The 26,546-nt window shown below is 42.1% G+C and overlaps 1 protein-coding gene across 3 annotated transcripts in view; it reads left to right on the top strand.

The window, feature by feature from the left end:
* The first annotated feature begins 7,922 nt into the window (after window positions 1-7,922).
* The window catches only part of POT1 (protection of telomeres 1), a 49,737-nt gene continuing 31,113 nt past the window's right edge, over window positions 7,923-26,546 (top strand). Inside the window, exons 1-5 of one of the 3 annotated variants that reach the window (XM_053462110.1) lie at window positions 7,923-7,965; window positions 9,867-9,960; window positions 12,874-12,988; window positions 21,858-21,988; window positions 26,226-26,516. In XM_053462110.1, the coding sequence (XP_053318085.1) occupies window positions 9,925-9,960; window positions 12,874-12,988; window positions 21,858-21,988; window positions 26,226-26,516 (573 nt within the window). In that variant the 5' untranslated portion in view covers window positions 7,923-7,965; window positions 9,867-9,924. Of the gene's footprint in view, window positions 7,966-8,040; window positions 8,060-9,866; window positions 9,961-12,873; window positions 12,989-21,857; window positions 21,989-26,225; window positions 26,517-26,546 lie in introns of those variants that run through there. The other 2 variants (XM_053462111.1, XM_053462112.1) reach the window with 2 other exon arrangements.

Raw genomic sequence — 26,546 nt, 5'->3', positions numbered from 1 at the left:
TTCCCCAGGTACGTGTTTTACTACTCAGAGTCTCAAAACTGTAATGTCAGCTGGTCATCCTGTTGTAGGAAGAAGGCTGATGTCATGGTCTCGTCCGGAGTGCGTCGCCAGGGTGCCCGCGGCGTCGCGCTCCCGTCCGGAGTGCATTGCCCGAGTACCCACTGCGTCGCGGTCCCGTCCGGAGCGCGTCGCCCGTGTACTTGCGCCGTCACGCTCCCGTTCGGAGTTCGTCACCCGAGTACCCATGGGTAGCAGGTACTCGTCACTTACCTCAACAGAGCCCTTGCAGCGTCGCTGCGTCCTCATACACGGCGGTTCACAAGAACAAACTGCCACTAAGTGAAGGACGTATACGACGCTGCACGCCACGCCCCCCTTCCTCTCCCACAACCCAATGGAGGAGACGAAACGTCCATTGGACGACATCACGGTTGGGGGCGGGATCTAGAAGGGCAGCTGATTTAAAAACAGAGCACTGATACCTATTCAGTGCTCAGTTGTTCTAACAACTGCTCTGTATACTTATCTGCTTAATGGTGTTCTCTGCTGGATTTCTGTTGCCGACCATTGCATGTATTCTGACCACTCTGCTCCTGACCCGGATTGCCTGACCATTCTCTGTCTGATACCCGGTACCGACCCTTGCTTGTAATTTGACCTCATTGACCTCTCTGCTCCTGACCCGGATTGCCTGACCATTCTCTGCCTGATACCCGGACAATACTATCTGTTGCACTGTGCTGTCTACTTCGCTCCTACCCAGGAGTCGTCCATACCTTTTGAGCACAATCAAGAGACTGATACCTCATTCCTTGCATCCTGGTTTCCTCAACTGTTCAAACGTAATATAACAACTGAGCCTTTATGGAAACCGCGGGGTTAGCTGAAGCTGTGACTGCTCTCGCTCAACAGATGGTGACGTTCACTCAGTCCTTACATGAAGTCCAAACAGGACCGAATCAACTGCAACAACAGATAGTACAAATGCAAGGTGCTCTCAACTTTCCTGGTGAACCTCCTCCGATACCCCCTGGGGTGCCAGAACCACTGGTACTACAAGAAGCGACCGCACCAGAACCGCAGGTTCCCTTGCCAGAACGATACACTGGAGATCGCACGAAATACAAGACTTTCATAACCTCGTGTCAGATCTTGTTCGGCCTCAAACCCAGAACCTATACCACAGATTATATCAAGATCCACACAGTCATCTCGCTATTGTCTGAGGAACCACAACTCTGGGCCCATCACCTGCTCCACAGCAACAGCCCTGTACTGGAAACGTGGACTTCTTTCCACTATGGACTTCTTTCCTACGATGAACCTTTCAGGACCACTTCTGCTACAAGTGCCTTAAGGGCCCTTCGTCAAGGCGTGTCTCCCTAGAGACAACATGGAACGAATCAGCACTGCATGACCAGTTCCGGTTGGGTCTGTCGGATTCTATACGTGATGAACTTGCCCGCTCTGCTGTCCCGTCCTCCTTGGAGGACTTTGCGTACAGATCGACAGGAGGTTACAGGAGAGAAAGGCCAAACGACTGTCGTCTTCTTCCCATGCTTGGTCCACCACCAGACCGTAAACCAAAACTACACCCAAAGAAACCACAGAGGAACCTATACAGATAGGACTCATCCGAGGTCCCTTGTCTGGTGCCGAAAAGGAACAACGTCGGTCTCTTGATCTCTGTCTCTATTGTGGCACTAAGGGCCACTACACCAACAAGTGTCGAAACAGGAGACGACCATCCAGCGGTAAGCTACCCTCACTGTCAATTCCTGTCACCCACGGTGTTTCTCCACCTTCACCCCATCATGTGTCCCTCTCCATTTCATTGCAGTGGAAGGGGGATTCCGTCGCTCTCTCAGCGATGATTGACTCTGGAGCCAGCAGTAACATACTCGACACCAGCTTAATCCAGCAGTACGGCATACCCGTCCAGAAGAAGACAACACCTCTACTGCTGCAGTTAGTTGACGGACGCCCTCTATGGTCTGGTCCTATCACCACAGAGACATTACCTCTACGCATGCACGTTAACTCTGATCACACGGAGGACATATCATTCTACGTGACTCCGTCTCTTGTGTTCCCTGTTATCTTGGGTCTTCCTTGGTTACGGACCCAAAACCCTGACATTGATTGGAACTCCTGTTCTGTGACCTTCCTCTCCAATAAATGCACTCGTTCAAACAAGCCGCCTCTGTCCATCAATGTAGCACATGACTATAGCTCCCTTCCGATCCCCACGATTCCAAGCCATTACAGCCGATTTGCCGATGTGTTCGAGAAAAAAGCAGCCAGTCGATTACTGGACCTTCCACCTCCCCTGCTGGAGCAGGGATATTCTTCATTCCCAAGAAGGATGGGGGGTTACATCCTTGCGTTGACTACAGGGACCTAAATAACGTGACGGTAAAAAATCAATACCATCTACCGTTGATCCCAGAACTCATGGAACGTGTTGGCACCACCTCCTTCTTCACCAAAATAGACCTGAGAGGAGCGTACAATCTGGTGAGGATAAAAGAAGGTCATGAATGGAGGACAGCTTTCAGATCCCGTTACGGACATTTCGAGTACCTAGTTATGCCTTACTGTCTGTGCAACGTCCCAGCCACATTGCAACATTTCATGAATGATGTGTTCCGAGACATGTTGGATCAGTTCGTTGTTGTTTATCTGGATGACATACTGATCTACTCTCTTTCACTGTTAGAACACAGAGGAAACGTGTCCAGGGTACTGAAACGCCTCAGAGATAACAAACTATACGCTAAACCCGAGAAGTGCGTGTTTGAAACACAGTCAGTAGAGTTTTTGGGCTTCATATTAACCTCTACACAGGTGGAGAAGGATCCAAAAAAGGTTAACGCCATCTTTCAGTGTCCTTCCCCGACAGACAGGAAGGGTGTTCAGAGGTTCGTCGGTTTTACGAACTTTTATCGGAACTTTATCCGGAACTTCTCCAAAGTCATACAACTGATCACCGCTCTAACTTCTGTCAAACAAAAGTTCTGCAGGACTGAGGATGCTCAAAGAGCTTTCCTTTTCCTGAAGGAGCGGTTCACATCAGCCCCCATATTGATCCGTCCGGTACACCAAAGACCTTATACGCTGGAAGTTGATGCCTCCGACACCGCGGTCGGTGCTGTTCTCTCGCAAAGGGCTGATACTGACAACCAGCTCCACCCGGTTGCCTTCTACTCACAAACCATGACTCCAGCAGAACAGAATTATGGGGTCAGAGAAAAAGAAATATTAGCCATGAAATTGGCATTTGAGGAGTGGAGACATCTGCTGGAGGGGACACTCCACCCCATTACCGTTTTCACGGATCACAAAAACATGGAGTATTACAGGACCACCAAACAGTTACAACCCAGATTCACAAGGTGGTCCTTGTTCTTCACCAGGTTTCCACTCCACATTACCTACAGACCAGGTGCACGGAACACCAAAGCGGACTCACTATCCCGAATGTGCGACGTATCCTCGTCTCATCATCAAGACGAGGAGACCGTGTTATGACCCGGGCACTTCTTGGCTTGTACCCGTTCTTTCTGGGACTTGTTTCATCCCCAAGCGTCTGACCCTGTACCTCCCTGGCATATAGGGAGGTATAAGGCATTTCTGGAGGCAGAGTGGCATTAAGGGGGTTAAAAGGCATTTCATAGAGCACTCTGCCTACAGAAATGCCTTATGCCCCCCATTTAACCACCCCCCACAAAAAAACTTACTAGTGCTTCTGACTCCCGGTGTGTTGTCCAGGCAGCGTGTAGACGTCTACACAATTCGCTTAGGCAACTTCCGCGGCAGCCGGAAGGAGGTGCGTTTAGCAGAGGGAGTTCTCTGCGTCCATCGCAAAGACCGTCCCTGGCTGTCAGAGAGAATTCCCCGGTGAGGGGAACTCGCAAATTACGTAGACGTCTACACGCTGCCCCAGCTACACCGGGGACTCAGAAGCACCGGTAAGTTGGGGGGGGCAGGAGGATCCAGGTCCTCTGCAGCGTTGCGGGAGATCTGGATCTTAGTCTCATAGTCAGATGAGGTCTGATTATAAAACGACCCAGATTATAAAACGAGGGGTATTTTTCAGAGCATTTTTCGTCTTATAATCGAGCAAAAACGGTACTTCCTTCCTGACATGGTAATTGGATCCTGTGATATTTGTCTTGCCCCTTTTCTTACTTGTATATATAGCTCTGTATTTGGCCTATTTGGACCCCTCATGTACTTTAAAAAAATGTTTACCCTCTGATGGGTAAAAGGAACATAAAAGGAACATTTTTATGGGTTTATGGCAGCAGCCATAGGCTGGTGGATTAAATGGCATAACATTGGCACATACTTCAGGCATGTCTTTCTTCACGTGTAATTTTCTCTTGGATGGATATGTTGTTGGCACTGGAAGCCCCCCTCTTCTTTGTCTTTGGACTAGAAAGGAAGGAGGGGACTGCATATCCTGATGTGGGGAGTGCATCCCCAGAAGAGGGGAAATTGTGCAGATGGAAACATAGAAATTCACAGCGTAAATGAACCATTTTGCCCATCTAGTCTACCCATTTTTCCTGATGTAAGACTTGGATGTTCATCAGTCCTTGATCTTGTCTTAGATAAAGGATAGCTTCATGCCTATCCCGTGCATGTTTAAATTCCCTTACTGTATTAGTCCCTATCACTTTTGATGGTAGGCTGTTCCATTTATCTACCACCCTTTTAGACTATGACCTCTTTTTCTAGCATGTCCCATCCTTTGAAGTATACATCCCTCCTGTACTTTGTTATATCTGTTTAAGTATTTAGTTTTTTTCTATTACTCTTCTTTCCTCCAAGCTGCACATAGAGTTCCCTTAGTGTTTCCTGATAAGTTGTATCCTGCAAACTAGACTTGGGGACAGGTGGAAAATTTGTTTTAGGGTAAACATTTTCTTCGTATTCAACGAAATTCATCTGTCTCCTTCTTCGGTTCAGACGAAATTCGGCCAACATTTTTTCGTTTTCGGAAATCCCATTCATTCAAGTTGCCATGGAAACAAGATGCAGCACAGCCATTGGACCAGCCCTCAGCATGATGTGACAGGAGGGAGCTGATTGGACAAATGAAGATCAGCTCACTCAATGTCTGTTCAAGTTCCCAAGCGGTACCGCAATTGCCAGCTTCCAATCCTCTGAAATTGATCAAGTGCTAAAATTTCTCAAAAATCTCAACATAGAAAGAGTTAAAATAAAAGCACTTCAAATACCCAAGGGGTGTCTAATTTAATTTAAAAAATGGCTTGATGGGGTAAATTGGAGTGGCCGGGCTCAAAGATAGGTACAGACTGACCAAAACGGAGAAAAAAAGCGCACTTCTCAAATGTGGCATTTTAAATCTCAAACAACATGACAAACCCATGCATGTGGGGTATCACTGCACTCGGGAGATGTTGCTGAACACACATTGGGATGTTGTTTGATAGTGACGCATACCAGGAGCTATGAATTCATTCCTGAAGTACAATTTGTGTGGAAAAAAATACAAAATTAAATTTTGACAAAGGCAGGTGGTAGAATCTCATGCATAAAAGGGTTAAAATACCAGCATTTGAAATACCGTATTTGCTCGATTATGAGGCTTTTTTCAGAGCAAATGCTCTGAAAAATACCCCTCGTCTTATAATCGGGTCGTCTTATAATCAGACCTCAAATAGGTCTGCCTATGAGACGACTAAGATCCAGATCTCCCCCCCCCCCGCCCCACTTACCGGTGCTTCTGAGTCCCTGGTGTGCAGCCGAGCAGTGTGTAAATGTCTACGATTCGCGTAGACAACTTACGCTGCAGCCGGAAGGAGGTGTGGCTAGCAGCGGGGGTTGTCTGCGTCCATCGCGCAGACCTTCCCCGGCTGTCAGAGATCAGAGTTCCCAGCAACGGTGCAGGGAATTCTCTCTGACAGTCAGGGAAGGTCTACATGATGGACGCAGACAACCCCCGCTGCTAGCCACACCTCCTTCCGGCTGCAGCGTAAGTTGTCTACGCGAATCGTGTAGACATCTACACGCTGCCCAGGCTGCATGACAAGGGAGTCAGAAGCACCGGTAAGTTGGGGGGGGGCAGGGGAGTGTTAAATGGGGGGCATAAGGCATTTCTGGAGGCAGAGTGTTCTATGAAACTTTTAACCCCCTTAATGCCACTCTGCCTCCTGAAATGCCTTTTTAACGCTCTATATGCCACTCTGCCTCCTGAAATGCCTTAAACCTCCCTATATGCCACTCTGGTATATAGGGGTAAAAGGCATTTCTGGAGGCAGAGTGGCACATAGGGGGTCAAAAGGCATATCATAGGGCACAGTGGCATATAGGGTTAAAAGGCATATCATGGGGCACAGTGGCATATAGGGGGTATAAGGCATTTCTGGGGCAGATGTGCATAACTGGGGGGGCAGGTTGGAAAATAGAAGGAAATAAAACCAAAATATTTTTCTCAATCATAGCTTTTATTAAAAAAAATCATTTACATGAATTAACATTTACTGGTAAAACTTTTTTCCTATAGGGTCGTCTTATATTAAGGCTTTTTCTTTTTTTCCTAAATTAATATTCAGATTTGGGGGGTGGTCTTATAATCAGGGTCGTCTTATAATCGAACAAATACGGTACTTTGTGGTGTCTAGTTTTCAAAAGTACATAGTTTGATGGGGTAAATTGAAGTAGCCGGCTTCAAAGATGTTCCAAAGAGGCGATAGAGACAGAATGACCAAATGAATTACGCATGTCCCAAAAGTAGCCTTTTACCAGCCAAACAATCTGACAAACCTATACATGTGGGATATCACCATACTCAGGAGATGTTGCTGAACACAAATGGGGTTGTTGTTTGACAGTGACATATACCAGGAGCTTTATATGTATAACTAAATTACAATTGGTGTGAAAAAAAAAGAAAATAATGGTTGTATAATTAGTGCATGGAAAGGGTTAAAATACCAGCATTTGAAATACCCTGGGGTGTCTATTTTTCAAAAATACATGGTTTGATGGGGATTAATTGAGTTAACCGGCTTTAAAGATGTTCCAAAAGAGGAGATGGAGGCAGAATGACCAGATTTGGAAAAAAGGTTTGGAAATCATAAAACGCTACTTGTACTTATTGCCCAAAAACAAAAACATTGGGTATTTCTAAACTCAGGACAAGTAGTAGAATCTATTTCGCTAGTTTTTTTACTTCCTTTTGAAGGTGAGTAAAAGATTTTCAAAGAAAAGTCATAAAAGGTGGTTTTTTCAAATTTTCACCATGTTTCATTATCTTTTTTTTATAGTAAATAAGATGATATGATCAAAACATATGGGTATCTGAAGAAAGCCCATCTTGTCCTGAAAAAAAACAATACATAACATGTGTGGGTACACTAAATGGGTGAGGAGAAAATTACAGCTGAACACAAGCACCGAAAAAGTGTTAAAACAGCTTCAGTCCCAAAGGGTACAAAAATAAAAAACAAGCCCGGTCCTTAAGGGGATATCAGGCAAAAGTGGAAAAGCATATATAGAATATAATTGTGATACTTCTGCCACCATAGCTAGAAAATAATCTGCAGACTCTTAAGGGTATCGTAAACATGACGAGAAAAGTGTAATTCTATAAGCCATTATTAGTTTTATAATAAACAGAGAAAATGGTGGCCTCTTCTAGTGTTTTTCTCTCCCAGATGTACACAAAGCTGATTTTGCTGGTGTTTCGCAAGTGCAGGCAATAACGCCATGCTGTAGAAATTCGTTTGCGTGTTAAAGACTTCATTTGGGCACAAGCCCGACTTTACTACGGTAAAGAAGAGAGCGGATAACTCTTCCATGCTTTGAAGCACCGCAGCGACTCTTCCCTAATGCTCAGTGTAGAGCAAGCTGAAGGCGGGGTTGCGCGGTGACGTCTTTATCCCGCCGCTTCTCGTCGTGGGATGGCGGTGAGATCAGTGTACGTCGTAGCAGGTAAAACCAAACGAGACTTTAGTTTATACAAGTTAAAAAGCGTTAAATTAAATGTTTAGTAGACCGGACAAATAAAATGGAGGCACTCAGCTTGGTTTGTATTTACAGTCTGTGTTGTATACATGGGTGTCGTGCGAGAGCTGTTTCAGATCAAACCAGCCTTGCGACTAACTGGTGTCTGAGACAGACAGACCAGCGGAAATGTGTTACAAACACTGCAGATGTTTAAGTACGAAGAGTAGAATGTGCATATGTGTGCATGACACAGTTGTGCTTATATGTAAAGCACCTCTCGATCAATTGGAATAATGATAAATGTTCTTATAAAACTAATTATAGTTTGTGGGTATACACAAGTACTGGTCAGCTTACTGGGCTTTTTTTCTGAGTCTGCAACATCAGTAACATAAAATAAAAAGTCATATTATATAATTTGAAATCCCAAATCTAGATTATTTATTAATATCAGCCATCTGAAATAAACCCATATAGGTTTCATTCCTGGGATACTGGCAGCCTCTCCTATGGGGGAAAGGGTTAACTCGGCAGATTTTTTATGATGTGTGCTATGGACGCTAACAACATTCTATGCTGTGGGGGGCAGGCAGCTTGATTACCTTAAAATAGTAAAGAGAACTCCCTGCTCTGAGTTGGATAAAGTTTTCTTTTAAGGCTTATCTTCACCAAATAACATCATAACAAAATATAACTTATTTTATACCCGAAACGGCTTGGTCAGTGCTACCGAATTGAATGAGGCTCCTTTCATGGATGTGCATTTGGCACTTACATTATTTAGGTGAGAACACCTTCCTGTTTTGTTTTTTTTTTAACAAAGTTAAAGGGACACTGCCTCCATCGTATGCACTTAAAATCAAATTATAGTTGTTTGGCACCTTTAATTGTGTAAGTTTGCAAATCCATGATGGGGTTCTGCAGAAGCTTCTATGTACGTTTGCCCCTTCATCGGCTCCCCACCTACCGTATTGGCTCGAATATAGGCCGCACTTTTTTCCCCCAATTTAAGTCTTTAAAGTGGGGGGTGCGGCCTATATTCGGGGTCTAGCGCCCGACATGCAGTCCCGGGCGCCGGGCAGGCAGCGGGGTTAGGATACAGATCCCCCGCAGCGGTGGGGAGTGCCGGCACGGGAGATTGTCTAAGCACATCGCGCAGACGTTCACCGGCAGCAGCGATGTGCGTAAACAGCCAGCACTGGAAGTTGAGTACGCGTACTGCTTAGCTGTCCCCCGCCGGCCCTGCAAGACCCCGGGGAGTCTGCACCAGTAAGTCGGTGGGGGGACCTCTTGGGGGCAGAGTGGCAGCATATCTCGGGGGGGGCACATCTCGGGGGCAGAGTGCATATCTCAGGGGGGGATAGAGTGGCAACATATCTCGGGGGAGCAGAGTGGCAGCATATGTAATTGGTTTTTTTTTTTATTAAGAAATTTTTTTCTTTAAAAAAGCACCTAACTTTTAGGGTGCGGCCTATATCCGTGCCGATACAGTATTTTTCTGTGCAGAAGTTGTGTTCAATCTGAACACATTTCTCGGCATGTGATATACTAACCCCCGGTCAGCTCCAGCACTGGCTTGGGAAACCTTGCTGACGGGGAACTGTTCATGTCCTCGTGTGCGGCAAGTGTTCCCATTTTTTGAAAACCTTCCTGCCACTGGCTGCTTGCATGTTGGACCCTTCTGCACCAGGGCTGCAACTTTTAGGTCAGGTAAGTGCCTTTTTCCATTTTGAAGAATCTGTTTTAAATCACTGACAGAGTACTTTAATATGTGCTTTTCTTCAGAAATGGTGTCAAGGCATTAGACAATCCCTTTTAAAAATTAATTTGAAAGTTCTTATTAAGTATTAATGTTTGAGAAAAAATGTTTTTTTGTGTGTGTATAGGAGGTAATTGTGAAGAACGTTCAAGTGGAAAACGCCATAAAAACGTAAACTTGGAGACATGGCTGAAGACTGTGGAAATGTCGTTCGACAAGGGGTACGTTTTATTCACTCGGCCCACTTGTTGAAATGAAGTTTTATTTACAACCAAGGCAAATCAAGAACCAATTTGTGGCTGAGAGTAATTTGATATTGATGTCATTGTGAGAGAAGCAGTTTTCTAAAAGTTGTAACATTTGTGACATTAAAAACATTCTGGATTACCCCTGATTATCCCCTAAATAGCTTTCTGTTCTCCCAGATGCTTCAGTCCCCTTGATATATAGTTTGTGTTTTTTTAACATATATTTTGATATTTTTATGTAAAAAAATAAATATTTCGGTCGATGCTAAGCATGAGTCAGTTTGGTAGGTAGGTAGTTGGAATTGGTGTAGGGTAGTAACATTTTAAAACTCAAGTGACACTTTTATCCTCCTTCCACCATGTAAAATGAGGCACACTGAACCTGTGCCCAAAGTACATGATTATCTACCCTTGAAGATGGGGATACCTGTAATACCCAGATTTAGAGAGACTCATGGCACCTCATGTAACTTTATCTCCAGTGAGCAAATTAATTTAAAATTAATTTTTGTTCTAATTTATTGGTGTACATCCCATCGATAAATACTGTTGTGCTAAAAAGAAACTTGAGTTATACAATGGACTGTGAAATAATAAGAAAACAGTGACCCTAGTGAAAGGTATTGTGTAAAAAAAAAAAAAAGAAACAAAAATCCATATGGTCCAACTGGAGTAAAACACCATCTTACCAACACCCATGTTTCCACATCATGAGTAGGCTAAAATATGAACAACTCATATGGGCTGTATAAATCAAGGCTCCAGAAATATATGGACACCCCTTATAAATGAGCTTGTTTAGTAAATATTTACAAGAAAAATTATTAAAGGTGTGGTTTTTTCCCCCCATTTTGGATTACGTTGGATTATACATTACATTTATTTGTACAGTGCCAGCAGATTCCGTAGCCCTCCTACAGTAAAATAATTTAAAATCTCACACAATAACAAACTGGTACAAAAGGAGAAGAGGTCCCCGCTCTTGCGAGCTTAATCTAGTTAGTGTTTGAGAGTGAAGTAAACAGTAAGAGAAGACTGGAGAGGATAAGGAAGAGTTTATTGAGTCTATATGATCTGTAAAGGTTGTTGGTCGTTCAGATGGCTTGATTAGGATGCTTGCTGAGCGTTCGTAAGAAAGGTTGTACGCTTCTCAAAAAAGGTGTGTTTTTCAGAAAGCTTTTGAAGTTTGCTTACAAGGGAGAACGTCTTGACAGAACAGGGTTGGGAATTCCAGAGTAGTGGTCCAGCAGGTGAGAAGAGGTAATGACAGTAGAAGAAACACAATTTATAGAAGAAATGAAGAGGGCAGTTAGGGGTGTATTTGGAAAAGAGGGTAGCGATATAGGGGTGCAGAGTTGTTAAGGGCTCTGTAGGTTAGGGTAAGAAGTTTAAATTTGATTCTGGAGGGTATAGGGGAGCCAATTTAGTGGGATATACATATTTAAATGGTTTAAAAAGAAAGTTGTCTCTGTCCTTGAAAAAAAAATATAGTTTGTTTACACTGTTCACAGAAAAGGGCAACCCAAGGGCATCAGCTTGGCTGGCCTTGCATAATGCATTGTTGAAACCTTGAAGGAATCTCACACCTATTGAACTATACATTATACAGGACCAGCTCAGCCCTTCTTGCTGAAGAAGCTTGTTTGTGTTTATCATTTATAATAGTGAAACAAGAGAGTTTAAACCTCAACTCTTCTGCCAACTCATCAATTAATAAAGAAACTGAATAGGTGAACGAAGGAAGGGTAAAAATGCCAAAAAACCCTGATTGTGAACTGGTCTTGTTTGTGCAGAGTGGCATATCTGGGGGCAGAGTGTAATATCAGATGGTATAAGGCATGTCTGGGGGGCAGAGTGTCATATCTATAAATAAGTTGCATTATGAATTAAGAGGGGGGCCTTAAAATGGCTATTGGTTTTCCAAGTTTATGTTTGTATATAACATATGCTGATTAACTGCATAATAGATAACAAAAATGTTTAAATACATGTAGGGCTGCAACAACTAATCGATAATAACCGATAATTAAAATTGTTGCCAACGAATTTCATTATCGATTAGTTGAATTGATTTTATCGATAAGATGAGGGTTTTTTCAGAGCAAATGCTCTGAAATAACACTAAGATCCAGATCCCCCGCAGCTCTGCAGGGGACCCGGATCCTCCTCTCTGACAGCAGGTGTGCGTCTGTGCGATGCGCACAGACATCCACCGCTACTGTCCTCCACTTCCGCCATGGCTTCTATGATGAAGCACCAGCATGACGTGACCTTCATAGAAGGTCCTCCATAGAAGCCCTGGCAGAAGTATCGGCCAGCACAGCAGAGGTGGTCTGCGTCCAATTTGGCAACGTTCGCAGGCTGCCAGAGAGGAGGATCCGCCGCAGCGCTGCAGGGGACCCGGATCATTCTCTCTGGCAGTTGTGGCCATCTGTGCGATGCGCGCAGACATCCTCCGCTACTACTGGCACTTCCACTGGGGCTTCTATGATCGAGCACCAGTGTCACATGACCTTCTGGTGCTCAGTCATAGAAGCTCCAGCGAAAGTGCCAGCCAGAAGCAGAGGTTGTCTACGCACATCACGTAAACGCACACACAGGCTGCCTCTACTAGACACCAAGGAGTCTGGAGCGCAGGGGTAAGTCTGGGGGGGCATATCAAGGGGACAGTGATATATAGGGGCGTCGGGCGCTAGACCCCGAATATAGGCCGCACCCCCACTTTAAAGACTTAAAGTGGGGGGAAAAAGTGCGGCCTATATTCGAGCCAATACGGTATATATAAATTAGACAGTGGCAGACATGAGATGCATATTAATGTTCACTATAGTGTTTTGTATAATTTTAAAAGTTTTGAGTGTAATTTTTCCCTTTTTTTTTTTTTAGGCCCCTCCAATAAAATATACCTATACCCCACATGACCAGCTGAAAGAGGGCATGGTAACCAATCTGTTTGGAGTTGTTAAATTTTTCAAGCCACCATATCGAAGTAAAGGCACTGGTATGTATGTACTGGTATGCTACATCATTGAGGTATTTTATGTACAAATTATTAGTAAAATGATCTCTGATACAACAAAGTACCTTGTAAGATTTAAACAGGTAATAAATATACGTATATATTTTCTTTTGCTGTTCATTTCTACATTGTGAGGTGTTTAAGACATTGTGAGGACAGACCAGTGTTATCCTGCATTAGGGTCCACTGATTTCTCTAAATGTACACATCATATCCCAAATGTGTCTAATATCTCTGTAATTCAAGGGCGCCACTGTGCTTGCATAATTAGATTTATCTAGTAAAGTGTAAAGAACTATATTAGATGCACGGTTGGGCCTATACCAAATGGCACCCTAGGCATGCGTACCATCCCCTCAGATTTTTATAAAATATATTTTATCTATATAGCAAGATTGTTCACTGTACCACAATGGTCTAAGGCCTATACAAAGTACAGTTGATTAAAGACCAAGATAGTTCATTTTAGCATTCAAGCCACAAATGTTTAACTTTCAGTTATAAAAAAAAAAAAAAGCCACCCGATGATACATACTAGGTTAAATAAATTCAATCACCTAGACCTTTACTAAGAAAAAGTTAGTTTTCACCTTCAGAGGGTAACGGGATGCCAGCACAGTTGTGACTTAATCATCAGCTGTAAAGTGGTTCTGCAGCTACTTGATATAGATTACTTACTGCGCTGGAGCAGTCACATTCCAAATCATTCTGTTCCCCACAGACAGTGTACTGTACACATTATGTTAACTCTTCAAGTTCTGTGGAGCACAATGGGGAAACATTTAGCACGTTTTAAAATGATTGTCTACTTTTGTAGGAATCTAACAGATATAACAGTCTTCTGCTCTGATGGCCCTTTTGATATGGCTTTGCATTTTTTAATATAAACATTACTGTGATTTTAGGGTGTTAGGACACGGTGATACACTCATGCTTTCATACATTTCAACATTCTGAGATTATAGAAAAGAAGTAAATGAGAGGAGAGGCACAAGGAATTAGATTCTGAAGTTGTAGTCTTAATTGTAAGGATTTACCATGTGCACAATGTATCATTAGAAACATAATTCCTAGTTTATTGTATTATTGAATGCCCAAACCTCCTTTAGTGCTTAAAATTATATTTACAATAAAAAGGTTAAGTTTTACCTCTTTCATTATTTTCGCGGGGAAGACTAATTGGTATGTGACACAAAAGCGGGCAGTGATAGAGTGCCAACATCGTTGATCATCACGGTTGATTCTGTAGTAGCCTCACCAAATCCAGCAATTACTTGGGTAAAGTAAAAATGGCAGTTAGTACATAGTAGATTATTGTAAAACATTTGATGTGTTACATACCCAGTCTCTAGAAGGAAACTTTTTATACATGAGATTTTTACAGTGTGATTATCTAGTAAATAAAATCAGTTTCATTTCTGGGTCTTGTTCCTTAGCAGGTGTATTGGAGAAACAAGCAATTTTAGCAGTGTAGCATGACAGAAGTGTTTTTCTTTCTTAAAACCAAATCATAATAAACCAGACTACATCCTAATACATTAAAGTAGATGGGTAAATGGAAGAGTAAAAGCTCTTTAAGAGTGTGTTGCTATAATATCACTATAGGTTTTCTTGGGGGAAATTACGTGACATAAAGCATATTATGATATGTAGGGTTTGATTGTAGTTCCATTTCTTGACACCAAAAATAGATTAAACCTTCCCTTTCTAGTAAATATACATATAAAAAAACATTCATCAGACATTACATAATGCATCAATGCTGCTTGTTTGTCATTCAAATGCACACTGTACAGTCGATCATTAGTTAAATTAGGGAAGCTTCTTTTACATTCTTTTGTAAGATTATTTTACTTTATGTTGGTCTGAGACACCAAAATTGTCTGATGGATCCAGGAGGCCCATGCCTCAATCTGTGAAGTCTGTACTAAGCTTTTGTTGTTGTGTGATGTATCAACAATAATATCCAGATCCAGCAATTACTTGGGTACTGTAAAAATGGCACTTAAAATATTTCCTTAAAAATTCCAATACATGACGACTTAAAGAGTAATTCTCAGAAAAAAACATCTCTTTCAAGAAGCAACAGTAAGTTACTCCTCTTGATTCAGGAAATGTAGATGACTGTAATAAACCAGGATCCCTAGTGTGGAGTGAAGGCATTGCTAAGATGACACATTAGGCCATGAAAACATACTGTGTTGTCTTTGTTTTTCTGGAGAAGAAGAGGAGGAAAAATACAATTTATTTTCTATGTTGATGTGCTAATTATGTGGCTCTCCATAAATATATTTCAATTCCATGGGTGTTCATAGTTGAAAGCCCTTGTATAATAGTGGAAAATACATTCATTATGCATACTGGTGTATTTCATATTTCAAACTGTTATGAAATGTATGTATTTTATATTTGTTTAGACTTTGAAGATTTGTACTATCATATCATACTATATATATATGTGTGTGTATGTATTTTAATTATACTTGGGCATTTTTCATACAACCTTTTCAATAAAAGGGTTAGTAATAATGTAGAACTAATTAAATATTCCAAATTACCTTGCTATCCCTTGAAGGTACAAAATAATGAGAGCTGTGCTGGAGCATTAATAAATAATAGTTAAAACATATTTCGGAATATTCAGAACTTGAAAGATTTTTAGAAAGATCGCGCTCTTAAACAGATGATGAAGATAGCTAATAAAACTTTGAGTGCTCGGAATTATGGATTATGTTTGTTCATTTGCCACTGGAGAATGTACACTTATAGACAGCTACATTGGTTGCAAATCATATATATAAAAGTTTGCTACATATTCACTTGTGTTTATTGAATTCAAGTGTGTTTGTCGTATTAGACAATGTGATTGCTATCTGTAAAACCTGTAGGTGGTGAATTGTAACTTCTAAGTACACGCGTCATCTTCACCTGAAGGAGAGCAAACCAAAGATATTCTGGCCTTCATTCTTTCCTTTGATAAATATAGTCCAGGATGGAGTACAGGAACTGAAATTCAGTTACCTTTTATATAGTGCCTAGAGGAATGTGTATAAAGTAATGGCAGGATTGTAAGGTAGTAATTTGGTGCAACAATTAGGCAACATGAGGCACTAAGGGACTTGTGAATTAGCTATGACTGTTGGCAACAGTGGCTGCGGGAAACATGATTCCAAAATGGGTAGGACCAGGTACAGAATTCCAGAAATAAACACTGAAGCACAAACTAGGCTATTCAAGTGATATAATAATATATAATAAGAAAGTATTAGCTGGATGATTAATGCCTGTGGGAGGAAGAAAGATCTTAGAAATTAGGACCTGCAGACATTTCCAGCTTTGTAGTTATCTTAGCACACCTAGGATTGCTCAGAACATGTTTTTCATCAATGTGCAAAAAAATGCAACCCCCCCACCATTACACCACCACCAGCCTGAAACGTTTATACAATGCAGGATGGATCCATGCTTTCATGTTTACGCCAAAGTCTGACCCTGCCATCTAAATGTCATAGCTGGATTTGGGACCAGGCAACATTCTTCCAGTCTTCATTGCCCAATTTTCATTGCCTGTGCGAGTTGTAGCCTCAGTTTCGTGTTCTTAGCTGACAGGTGTGGCACCCAGTGTGGTCTTTTGCTGCTGTAGCCCATCTGCTTCAAGGTTTGATGTGTTGTGCGTTCAGAGCTGTTTTTTTTTGCATACCTTGGTTGTAATGAGTGGTTATTTGAGTTACTGTTGCCTTTCTCTCATCGAGAATCAGTCTGCCCATTCTCCTCTCACATCAACAAGGCACTTTCTTCAAAAATACAACTGCGGCTCACTGGATATTTCTTCTTTTTTGTCTGTAAACCCTAGAGATGGTTGTGCATGAACCAAAATCCCAGTAGATGAGTGTCGCTCGTGTATCACTAGAGGTACTCACCGCAGGAGTTATTCTGCCCAGAAAACTGCTGTATAGGGAGAAGCCCCAACAGTGGTAATCCAGGACTTAGACGATCCCCACAGTGAGACACTTTCCGTGAACACAGGTAGCAGGTAAGTACTGAGTATGGCAAACAGGTACAGGTGAAGATATCAGACAAGCCGGGTCGGTGCACAGGAGCAGGTTAGCAGACAAGCCGGGTCGGTACACAGGAGCAGGTTAGCAGACAAGCCGGGTCAGTACACAGGAGCAGGTTAGCAGACAAGCCGGGCCGGTACACAGGAGCAGGTTAGCAGACAAGCCGGGTCGGTACACAGGAGCAGGTTAGCAGACAAGCTGGGTCGGTACACAGGAGCAGGTTAGCAGACAAGCCGGGTCAGTACACAGGAGCAGGTTTAGCAGACAAGCCGGGTCGGTACACAGAAGCAGGTTAGCAGAAGTACAAAATCACAAAGGCAAAAGGGAGGTCAGGCAGGCAAGGGTCCAAAAACAAAGATCAGCAGCAAAACTCAGAATCACAGGTAAAGACCACAACAGGGTGCCTGTTGCGGTGCCAGCAAGGATTTTTAAATCTGGCGCCAAACAGAAAACCCCGCCTCCTAGCAGAGTCAAGACCACGCCTCCAGACGTCCATCACGTCCACGGCACCAGCCAGAAGGAGTAGCTGCGCCCCTAGTGGACGGACCGGCGGCCGGACAGCAGGTAAGGGAACCCCTCTGGGAACTCCTGCATAGACGGGCAGCCTTAGATCTGCCCGTCGAGGAGTTCCCGGAACCGACCTTCGTTCTCCCGTGTGGGCGGCCGGTCTGTTCGCCGCCGGCACGGAGAGAACGTGTAAGTCTCTCGGGTGCCCGTGCGCCGCGAGCGGTTGTCCGCTCGCCGACCACGGGTCCGGAGAGAGAAGTATCGGGTCCCTGTGATCCACGAGCAGACCCCCGCCCGCGGCTAACGGGACCCGAGGACGTGGCAATGAGCAGCTTCTGAAATATTCAGACCAGCCTGTCTGGCACCAACAACCATGCCATGTTCAAAGTCACTTAAATCCCTCTTCCTTGTTAACGAGCAATTGAACAGGTGTACTTAATAAAGTGGCCAGTGTTTGTATATGGACATCAATGTTATACTATCGATATGGAGTAACATCTAGTGATGTCTACTGCCACCAGGGTGGTGGCAGTGCCTCTTTTCAACTTGGATTTTTGTTGCTATTTGATCTTATTTGACATGTAAAGATGCAGATTACCTATTTTTAAAGTAATTGCTTTGGAAATTGCTTCCATCAGTAATCTTTTTCATAGTCTGTAAAGTGTCCTCAAGATCACTTTTCTAGTATTTCTCTATTATTGTACTCACAGAAATGATTAAAATTGATCTTATTTCTTTACTTTTGAGATTCTTTTTCTCCATCCCCAGAAGGTTCACATGTAGAAGAATCATTTTCTTAAGTCTGAAATGTTCATATTAGAACTAATTTAAACCGCTGTATCCTATTACATGCCACCTATCATATTAAATTTACAATTCGCTAGGATGACTCATGCACTCCATTGGGCTAGAATCAAACAAATGAAAGTAAAATAATATATATTTTTACAGATTGACTTTGTAATAGTTTTTTTATATAGAATATTATAACATTTAGTAAACTCCACTTTCCTTTTCACATTATTCTTGCATTGTATTCTATGAGAATGATAAAAATGATTTTCTATAAAAAGAAAACTAACATAGCTTTTTCTATAACCAAATTAATTTATTGAAGCTGCATGTACCGTATTTGCCCGATTATAAGACAAGGTTTTTTCCAGAGCAAATGCTCTGAAAAATACCCCTCGTCTTATAATCGAGGTCATCTTATAATCAGACCTCTGGTCTGACTATGAGACTAAGATCCAGATCCCCCGCAGCGATGCAGGGGACCTGGATCTTCCGTCTGTGCTATGCCTCCCCCCAACTTACCGGTGCTTCTGAGTCCCCGGTGCTTAGTCCGGGCAGTGTGTAGAGCTCTACGCGAATCGCGTAGACAACTTCCGCTCAAGCGCGTAGAGCTCTACATGCTGCCCGGACTAAGCACCAGGGACTCAGAAGCACTGGTAAGTTTGGAGGAGGGAGAGGGAGTGTTAAATGGGGGGGGGGGGCATAAGGCATTTCTAGAGGCAGAGTGCTCTGTGAAATGCCTTTTAACCCCCTTAATGCCACTCTGCCTTCAGAAATGCCTTTTAACCCTCTAAATGCCACTGTGCCCCATGATACGCCTTTTACCTCCCTAAATGCCAGAGTGGCATATAGGGGTATAAGGCAATTCTGGAGGCAGAGTGGCACATAGGGGGGGTCAAAAGGCATATCATGGGGCACAGTGGCATATAGAGGGTTAAAAGGCGTATCATGGGGCACAGTGGCATTTAGAGGGTATAAGACATTTCTGGGGCAGAGTGGCAAGCCTGGGGCAGATGTGCATAACTGGGGGGGCAGGTTGAAAAAAGGAAATAAAAACAAAAACAACATATTTTTCTCAATCATAGCTTTTATTAACAAACAATTGTTCACATAGTTTACATGAATTAACTTTTACTGGTAAAACTTTTTTCCTATATGGTCGTCTTATATTCAGGCTTTTTCTTTTTTTCATTAATTAATATTCAGATTTTGGGGGGTCGTCTTATAATCAACGGTCTTATAATCGAGCAAATACGGTAATTTACATTTTTTGTCAATCAATGTAGTTGTGGATACTTTAAAAATGAACCTTGAGGAAGCTGAGATATTTGACACAGCGTGACTATCATTATCACATAAATTCCCTGCCCTGATATAATGTAAGATAGTGGTGTAACTACTCAACTGCTGTTTGGAGGCACTGACAGGCTGTTTTGTGGGAAAAATGACACCAACAGGCTGTTTTGTGGAAAAATGGCACCGACAGGCTGTTTTGTGGGAAAAATGGTGCCGACAGGCTGTTTTGTGGGAAAAATGGCGCCGCCAGGCTGTTCTGTGGGAAAAATGGCACCAACAGGCTGTTTTGTGGGAAAAATGGCACCGACAGGCTGTTTTGTGGAAAAATGGCACCGACAGGCTGTTTTGTGGGAAAAATGGCACTGACGGGCTGTCAGGTGGCATTGTGGGACATGCTCCGGAAAGCGACCACAATCGCCACTGTGAGAGATTTCTCTCTCTTGCGAGATGGCGGTGTCCTTTAAAAAAATAAATCAAGTTTCCAACAGGATCTCTCCAGAGCTGCAGGTTGAATATAGGTACCACGCAAGTCAATGGAGCCAAGCTTTTTAATCACAATGTAATTAGTAACATACATTTAATGAAAATAGTCACCACCAGGGAAACCTTCCTGTTAAAATACTGGCATGTTAAATGCCCACGGGGCTCCTAGTTTTAAAAAATGTATGATTTGATGGGTAAATGGATTTGGCAGAGTACCCCAAGGACATGGGCACAGACTGATCAAATTCACCCAAAAAGCACACCCCCCAAATAACTCAAAAAACCCGTGCATGGGTGTTATGACTGTACTCAGTGGATGTTGCTGAACACATATTGGGGTGTTGTTTGACAGTGACATATACCAGGAGCTGTAAATTCATACCTGAATTACATGTGTGGGGGAAAAACCCACAAAGAATACCACCACAAATGTAGTTACAAACTCCAATTTTACCATTAGATATGAGTTAGTTTTTTAGCTACTAATTTCGTCAGTTTGATCAGTAATTTTAATATTTTATGTTTCTTTGTTCATAACAGTTGGATCTGTTCTACAAGGAGGTACTTGAGAGTTGAACTCCTTTACTTCACCATAGATTAAGAAAGTCCTACCACAGTGAGTTTATGCTGCAGGAAGATCTTGGCTAGCCCTATCCAATGCATAGTTAAACAAATTGTAAAAAAAGTCTCCTAAAATATTGAATTGTGTGCTATGCTGGGCCAGATCGACCTTTCCTGCTGGACAGACCTGCAGATCTGTGTTGGGCTTTCAGAATGAACACGGAAGTCGGACTCCTCCTTTAGGTGAATAACTGTTGGAAGTGCCATCCTTAGATGTAATATCACAAGCTAATGTTTTAATGTATTCATTTAGTTAGAACCTTATTTAGCCATAGTTATGGTGAGCAAATTATCATCCTACCATACAATCCGAAGGTTGTTTAATCTACCATATTTGCTCGATTATAAGACAACCCTGATTATTTGACGAACCCCCCAAATTTGAATATTAATTTAGGAAAAAAGAAAAAGCCTGAATAAAAGATTACCCTATAGAAAACAACTTTTACTGGTAAATATTAATTCACACATGTAACACAGTAACAGTTAATAAAAACTATGCTTGTGAAAAATGCATTTCTTGTTTTTATTTCGTTTTGTTTGCCAAACTGCACCCCAGTTATCCATATCTGACCCCAGCTATGCACATCTGCCCCCAGGCTTGCCACTCCGCCCCCCAGATATGCCTTATACCTCTCCTATATGCCACTGTCCCCCAGACTTACCAATGCATCCCCAGACTCCCTGGTGTCTAGTGGGGGCAGCCAGTAGACGTCTGCGTGATTCGCATAGAAAACCTCTGCTGCTGCCCCGCGCTTCCACCAGGGCTTCTATGACGGAGTGCTGGAAGGGCATGTCATGTGGGTGCGGAAGTACTGGGCAGCAGCCGAGGTTGTCTGCACGCATTGCGTAGACGCCCAGCGGCTGCCAGAGAGGAGGATCCAGGTCCTCTGCATCGCTTTGGGGGATCTGGATCTTAGTCTTATAGTCAGACCTCTATTTGAGGTCCTACATTCGAGCAAATACAGTAATTGTCCATATAGCCATGCAGCAAAACAATCTCTTAATTACCAGTTTATTGTGTGTTACAGCTTTTGGCATACAATGTGAATGTCTCAGTAATCCTCTTTTGTCTTTTGTATTTTTTCTTACAGATTATTGTTCAATTGTCACAGTTGTGGATAAGACAGATGTCAAAATAAAGTGTATGCTCTTTAGTGGTAATCCAGACACATTGCCTAAAGTTTACAATGCAGGAGATATTGTAAGATTCCATAGAGTAAAGGTATGCATTTCATTTTAAGTTATGTATTTTCATTTTAAACGTAAAAGTAAAATTGATTGCATCAGTTAATCTAGACCAGGCATGTCCAAAGTCCGGCCAGAGGGCCAATTGCGGCCCACGTTCCGGACTCATAAGGCCCCACAGATAAATTGCCCAAATATAGATCTGTTTTTTTTATATTAAAGGCAGAGTGATTTAACACCTGTTTAGATTTGTCATCCAAGTCACAAAATGAAACGTATGCCGTTTTCAATAAACTTTGCATAAAATAGTTAATTTGTATTTAATTTTGATATTTCAAAGAATGTGAAGCAAAATGGCCGGCCCTCGCACATGTTCACTTCATCAAATCTGGCACTCTTTGAAAAAAGTTTGGACATGCCTGATCTAGACATTATCATTCCTATCTTCTATGGCATTATCCTACTATCCTTCTCACAGGTGCTTCCCTTTTTAATTTTTTCTAGAATTTCAATGGAAGAGTAGGCTTGTCTCATTGCAGTCCTCCCCATTTTTATATACAACGCGAGAATATGACGGAAGCATTAAAAATGGTTCATAGTCTGACTATGTGGACCTGATGTACAACCTAGTCGTTTCAGCAAATAACTATTGCTGTTGCAACAGTGTGTGGTTATGTTGCTTTCATAAATATTCATGGAGTTCTTTTTAGTTAAGCAAAATACGTTCTTTATTCCTAATGTGTTCTATTGATTTCAGTCAATTTTGATTTTCAGTGGGTAGTGCAGTTTCATAGAAGAGGGTTTTGCATAGTCTACTTGTTACTTTGGTAGTCCTAAATGTAATTTCTCCAAACTTGAATTAGCCTAGTAATTAGAAGGATTTAAAAAAATAAACTTTAGAACAAATCATAAATGTTTCATCATATACTGGTTAACCAAATAGTATTATAGTAAATAGTAAATAAACTAAAACAAGTGTCTTGGTCTGGGTTGTTTTAACCCCTTCATTCCCCTATAGACGTACCGGGACGTCCAAAAAACGCCCACAAAGAAACCCCTATGGACGTCCCAGTACGTCCAGCCCTTCGTGCAGCGTCAGGGACAGCCTGGACTCCCCCCTGGCAGCAGAAGCCGGCATCGCCGGCTTTCTGCTGCCCGATCTCCCCTAACAGCTTCCGGCATGAAAGCCGGTAAGCTGTTACCGTTGAAAGTGCCCGATCGCGCAGTTGCGCGATCGGGCATTCCCTTCCGGGATGCGTCACTGCTGACGTAACCCGGAAGGTCATCGGAGGACAGGATATCCCCTGCGGGGATATCCTGCCCTCCGATGAGGCACAGAGACGCTGCGATCTCTATGCAGGTCTGTGAGGACCTGCATAGAGATCACAGTGTGATCGGTGCAGGGGGATCGCGGGGAGGGGAGTGAGAAACCATCTCTCTCACTCCCCTCCCGTCCTGAAAGAGAAAAGCAGAAAAAAAAAGTTAATTCATTTAAAAAATATTAAATAAATCATTAAAATAATAATATAAATAATACAAAAAAAAAATTATAATGTGAGGTGTGATGTCATTGTGACATCACTGGCATGTTCAGGAGGTCCCTAGGAGGACCTCTAACCATTTCTGTGTAAAAATAATATATAAAAAATAAAAAAAAATGTAAAAAAATTAAAATTAAAAACATTTAAAAAAAAATATATAAAAAAAAGATAATAAAAAAATGTATTAAAAAACCTTACTTCCCATTGCCCTAGCATAACATCTAGCCAGTATAACCCTTCTGCCCCCGTTCACAACCCCCAAACCTGTTAAGCCATAGGCATAAAAATTATACAAAATTGTACACCTTATAGTATGCTCCCTGGTGCTGGGAAAGTCTGGAAAATCTATATAAATTAGATATTTCTGAAATCAGGACACCTGAATTAATAAACTTGGAGGGGATTTTCCATCACTTTACCTAATTTTGTGAGGGAAAATGTAAAAAAAAAATAGTTTATTTTTCTAATCTTCGCTAGTTTTTACTAAATTTCTCATTCTAAATTTTCAGCTAATCATCCAACTATGGTATCAAACGAAAGCTCTATCTCTCCTTGAAAAAACAATATATAGTTTATATGGGTACACTATTCACAGGAAAAGAGAATCATCGCTAAACCGGCATACCCCAAAAATGGCAAAATTGCTCTGGGCTTTGAGGTACCAAAAACCCCTGGGATTGAAGGGGTTAAATATGACAAACCGTTATAATAATGACCCACATACAAATAGAATATTGTCATATTTTCTAATGTAGTACAAGCATGGCATTCTTAATTTGTTCTGAAAGCATAGACAAAACCATTAGTTTCTGTGATTCACATTTGAACTCTCTAAATAAGTTACATCCAAAGTAAATGCATCGTAAGAAGTACCTACTGCTTTGTAATAGTTTCCTACAACATTCATTATAACATATAACTGGTTTCATTTAAGTTGAAATTCATTTTTCAGGGGTTTAGCTAAAAGTTTCCTAGACACTTCACTTCCATTTAAAGACTCACTTTTGAATCTGATCATGCTGGGCCAGTTTTCAAAAGCGATAATTAAAGCTTTACTGTGGATATGCACCAGATGTCCAAGGCAAAACTGACACTTGCATCATACTGTACCACGTACAGTCTCTTAAATCTTGCTGGTAGAAGCATTCTTTGCTTTCCTACATTGTTAATTGATTTTCTGAATCATGTTATACTAAAACTAAACCAGAAACTGTTACTTTTAATTACCTTTTTGCATTATCAGATTACTTTGAATACGTTTGTAAACTTGTTATTATGAATGAAGACATTGATGCTGGTGTGTGTGTGTGTGTGTATATATATATATCAGGGCTCGACAAATCCCAGGCGCCAGGTCGCCATGGCGACTCAGAATTTTGTCCTGGCGCCTAGGAGTTTGTCAGCCTCTTACATTCACAAAAAAATGCCCCCGTGTCACCACGCGGGGGCGCTGCTGTTGCTGTCTGCCCCGGAGTCTGGGCAGACAGCACAGCCACTCCGAGCCCGCCCCCGAGCCTGTGATCACTCCCACGGAGTGATCCTGTAGGCTGAAACCGCGATTGCAGAGAAACCTGCAATAGCGTTTTCAGCTGCCACAGGCAGCTTCAGGAAAGGGGGTTGAGTGTTGATTGGGTCCCCACACAAGTGTGGGGACCTGACACAACATCCCCCTGCTGCCTGATCGCTCCATGAGAGCGACAGGGCAGCGTTAACCCCTTCAATGCCGCGATCGCGGCATTTAGGGGTTAATTCCCGTTTTTCAAGGGGCTCTGCTGCTGGTGGTTTGCCTGGAAGTCCAGGCAGACCAGCAACAGCAAAAACGAGCCCCCACAAGCCCTTTGATGACTCCTGTAGGCATGGAAGCCTACAGCAGTCATCAGAGACTCCCCCCTGCAATGGCTGGTCTATAGACCAGCAATTGCTTCCCAGCTGCCAGAGGCAGCTTCAGTGACAGGGGGAGAGGGTTCTTTGGTCTCCACATGAGTGTGGAGACCAGCCCCAACACCCCCCTGCTGCCTGATCGCTCCATGAGAGCGACAGGGCAGCGTTAACCCCTTCAATTCCACAATTGTTTATAACACATTCGTGGCATTGCAGGGGTTAACATTTGTCCCCACAAGCTTGTGGGGACTAAATATCAATCAATGCTGTGCTCCAATGGAACATCAGCATTGAAAGTGTTAAAAAAATATATATATATCAAAAAAAATTATTTAAAAAAAAAAAACCCAAAAAAACAGCACTGACCTGAAAGTCCAGGGTGCTTCCAGGTCAAATGCTGTGAGTTTAGTAAGTGGGCTGATGATGATCAGATCACTCCTAACCAACTGTTAGTTTAAAAAAAAAATCCTGGCTCCTAACTTTTTTAGCTGGCGCCTAGATTCACAACAAATTTGTCAAGCCCTGATATATATATATATATATATATCTATATATATATATATATATATATATATATATATATATATATATAGATATATATATATATATATATAATCTGTTTCATGCTGATATCAATGCATTTCAAATAATGTAAAAGTTTGCTTTAAATCACTTATTAAAATTACATATTCTGTAAATTAACTGCAAATAGATGATAGCTGCAATGTAAATGTTCAGTGGACTTATTTTGTACTACTTATTATTTTATTATTTACCACGTTTATCTTTCTTGCATGTTCTCTTCATAAATGCAGATGTACAGTACCTGTAAATTATCTGATCAATTTGCAGATCCAGAAATTTAATGACGACATACAAGGCATTAATACTAGTGGTTTTTCAGCCTTAGTATTTGATGGTACAGTTGGAGCACCATTAATTCCCAGAACATCCAGTAAGTCCTACAGCTTTAATAGCGACGATCAAAAAAAGGTGGAACTTTTACGTGACTGGGCAGCAAATAACCTTAAATTTCCAGGATCACGTGTAAGACTTTCAGATATTCAACCAGTACAGTTTTTTGATTTAATCTGCCAGCTTATTGGAAAAGCGGAGATGGATCAAGCATCATATCTTCTAAAGGTAAGATAAAGCATCTATTTATGTACATAT

Source organism: Spea bombifrons, chromosome 4, assembly GCF_027358695.1.
Source record: "Spea bombifrons isolate aSpeBom1 chromosome 4, aSpeBom1.2.pri, whole genome shotgun sequence".
NCBI classification, from domain to species: domain Eukaryota; kingdom Metazoa; phylum Chordata; class Amphibia; order Anura; family Pelobatidae; genus Spea; species Spea bombifrons.
The sequence above is the reverse complement of the archived record's forward strand: the minus strand, read 5'-3'. Positions and strand labels throughout refer to the sequence as shown.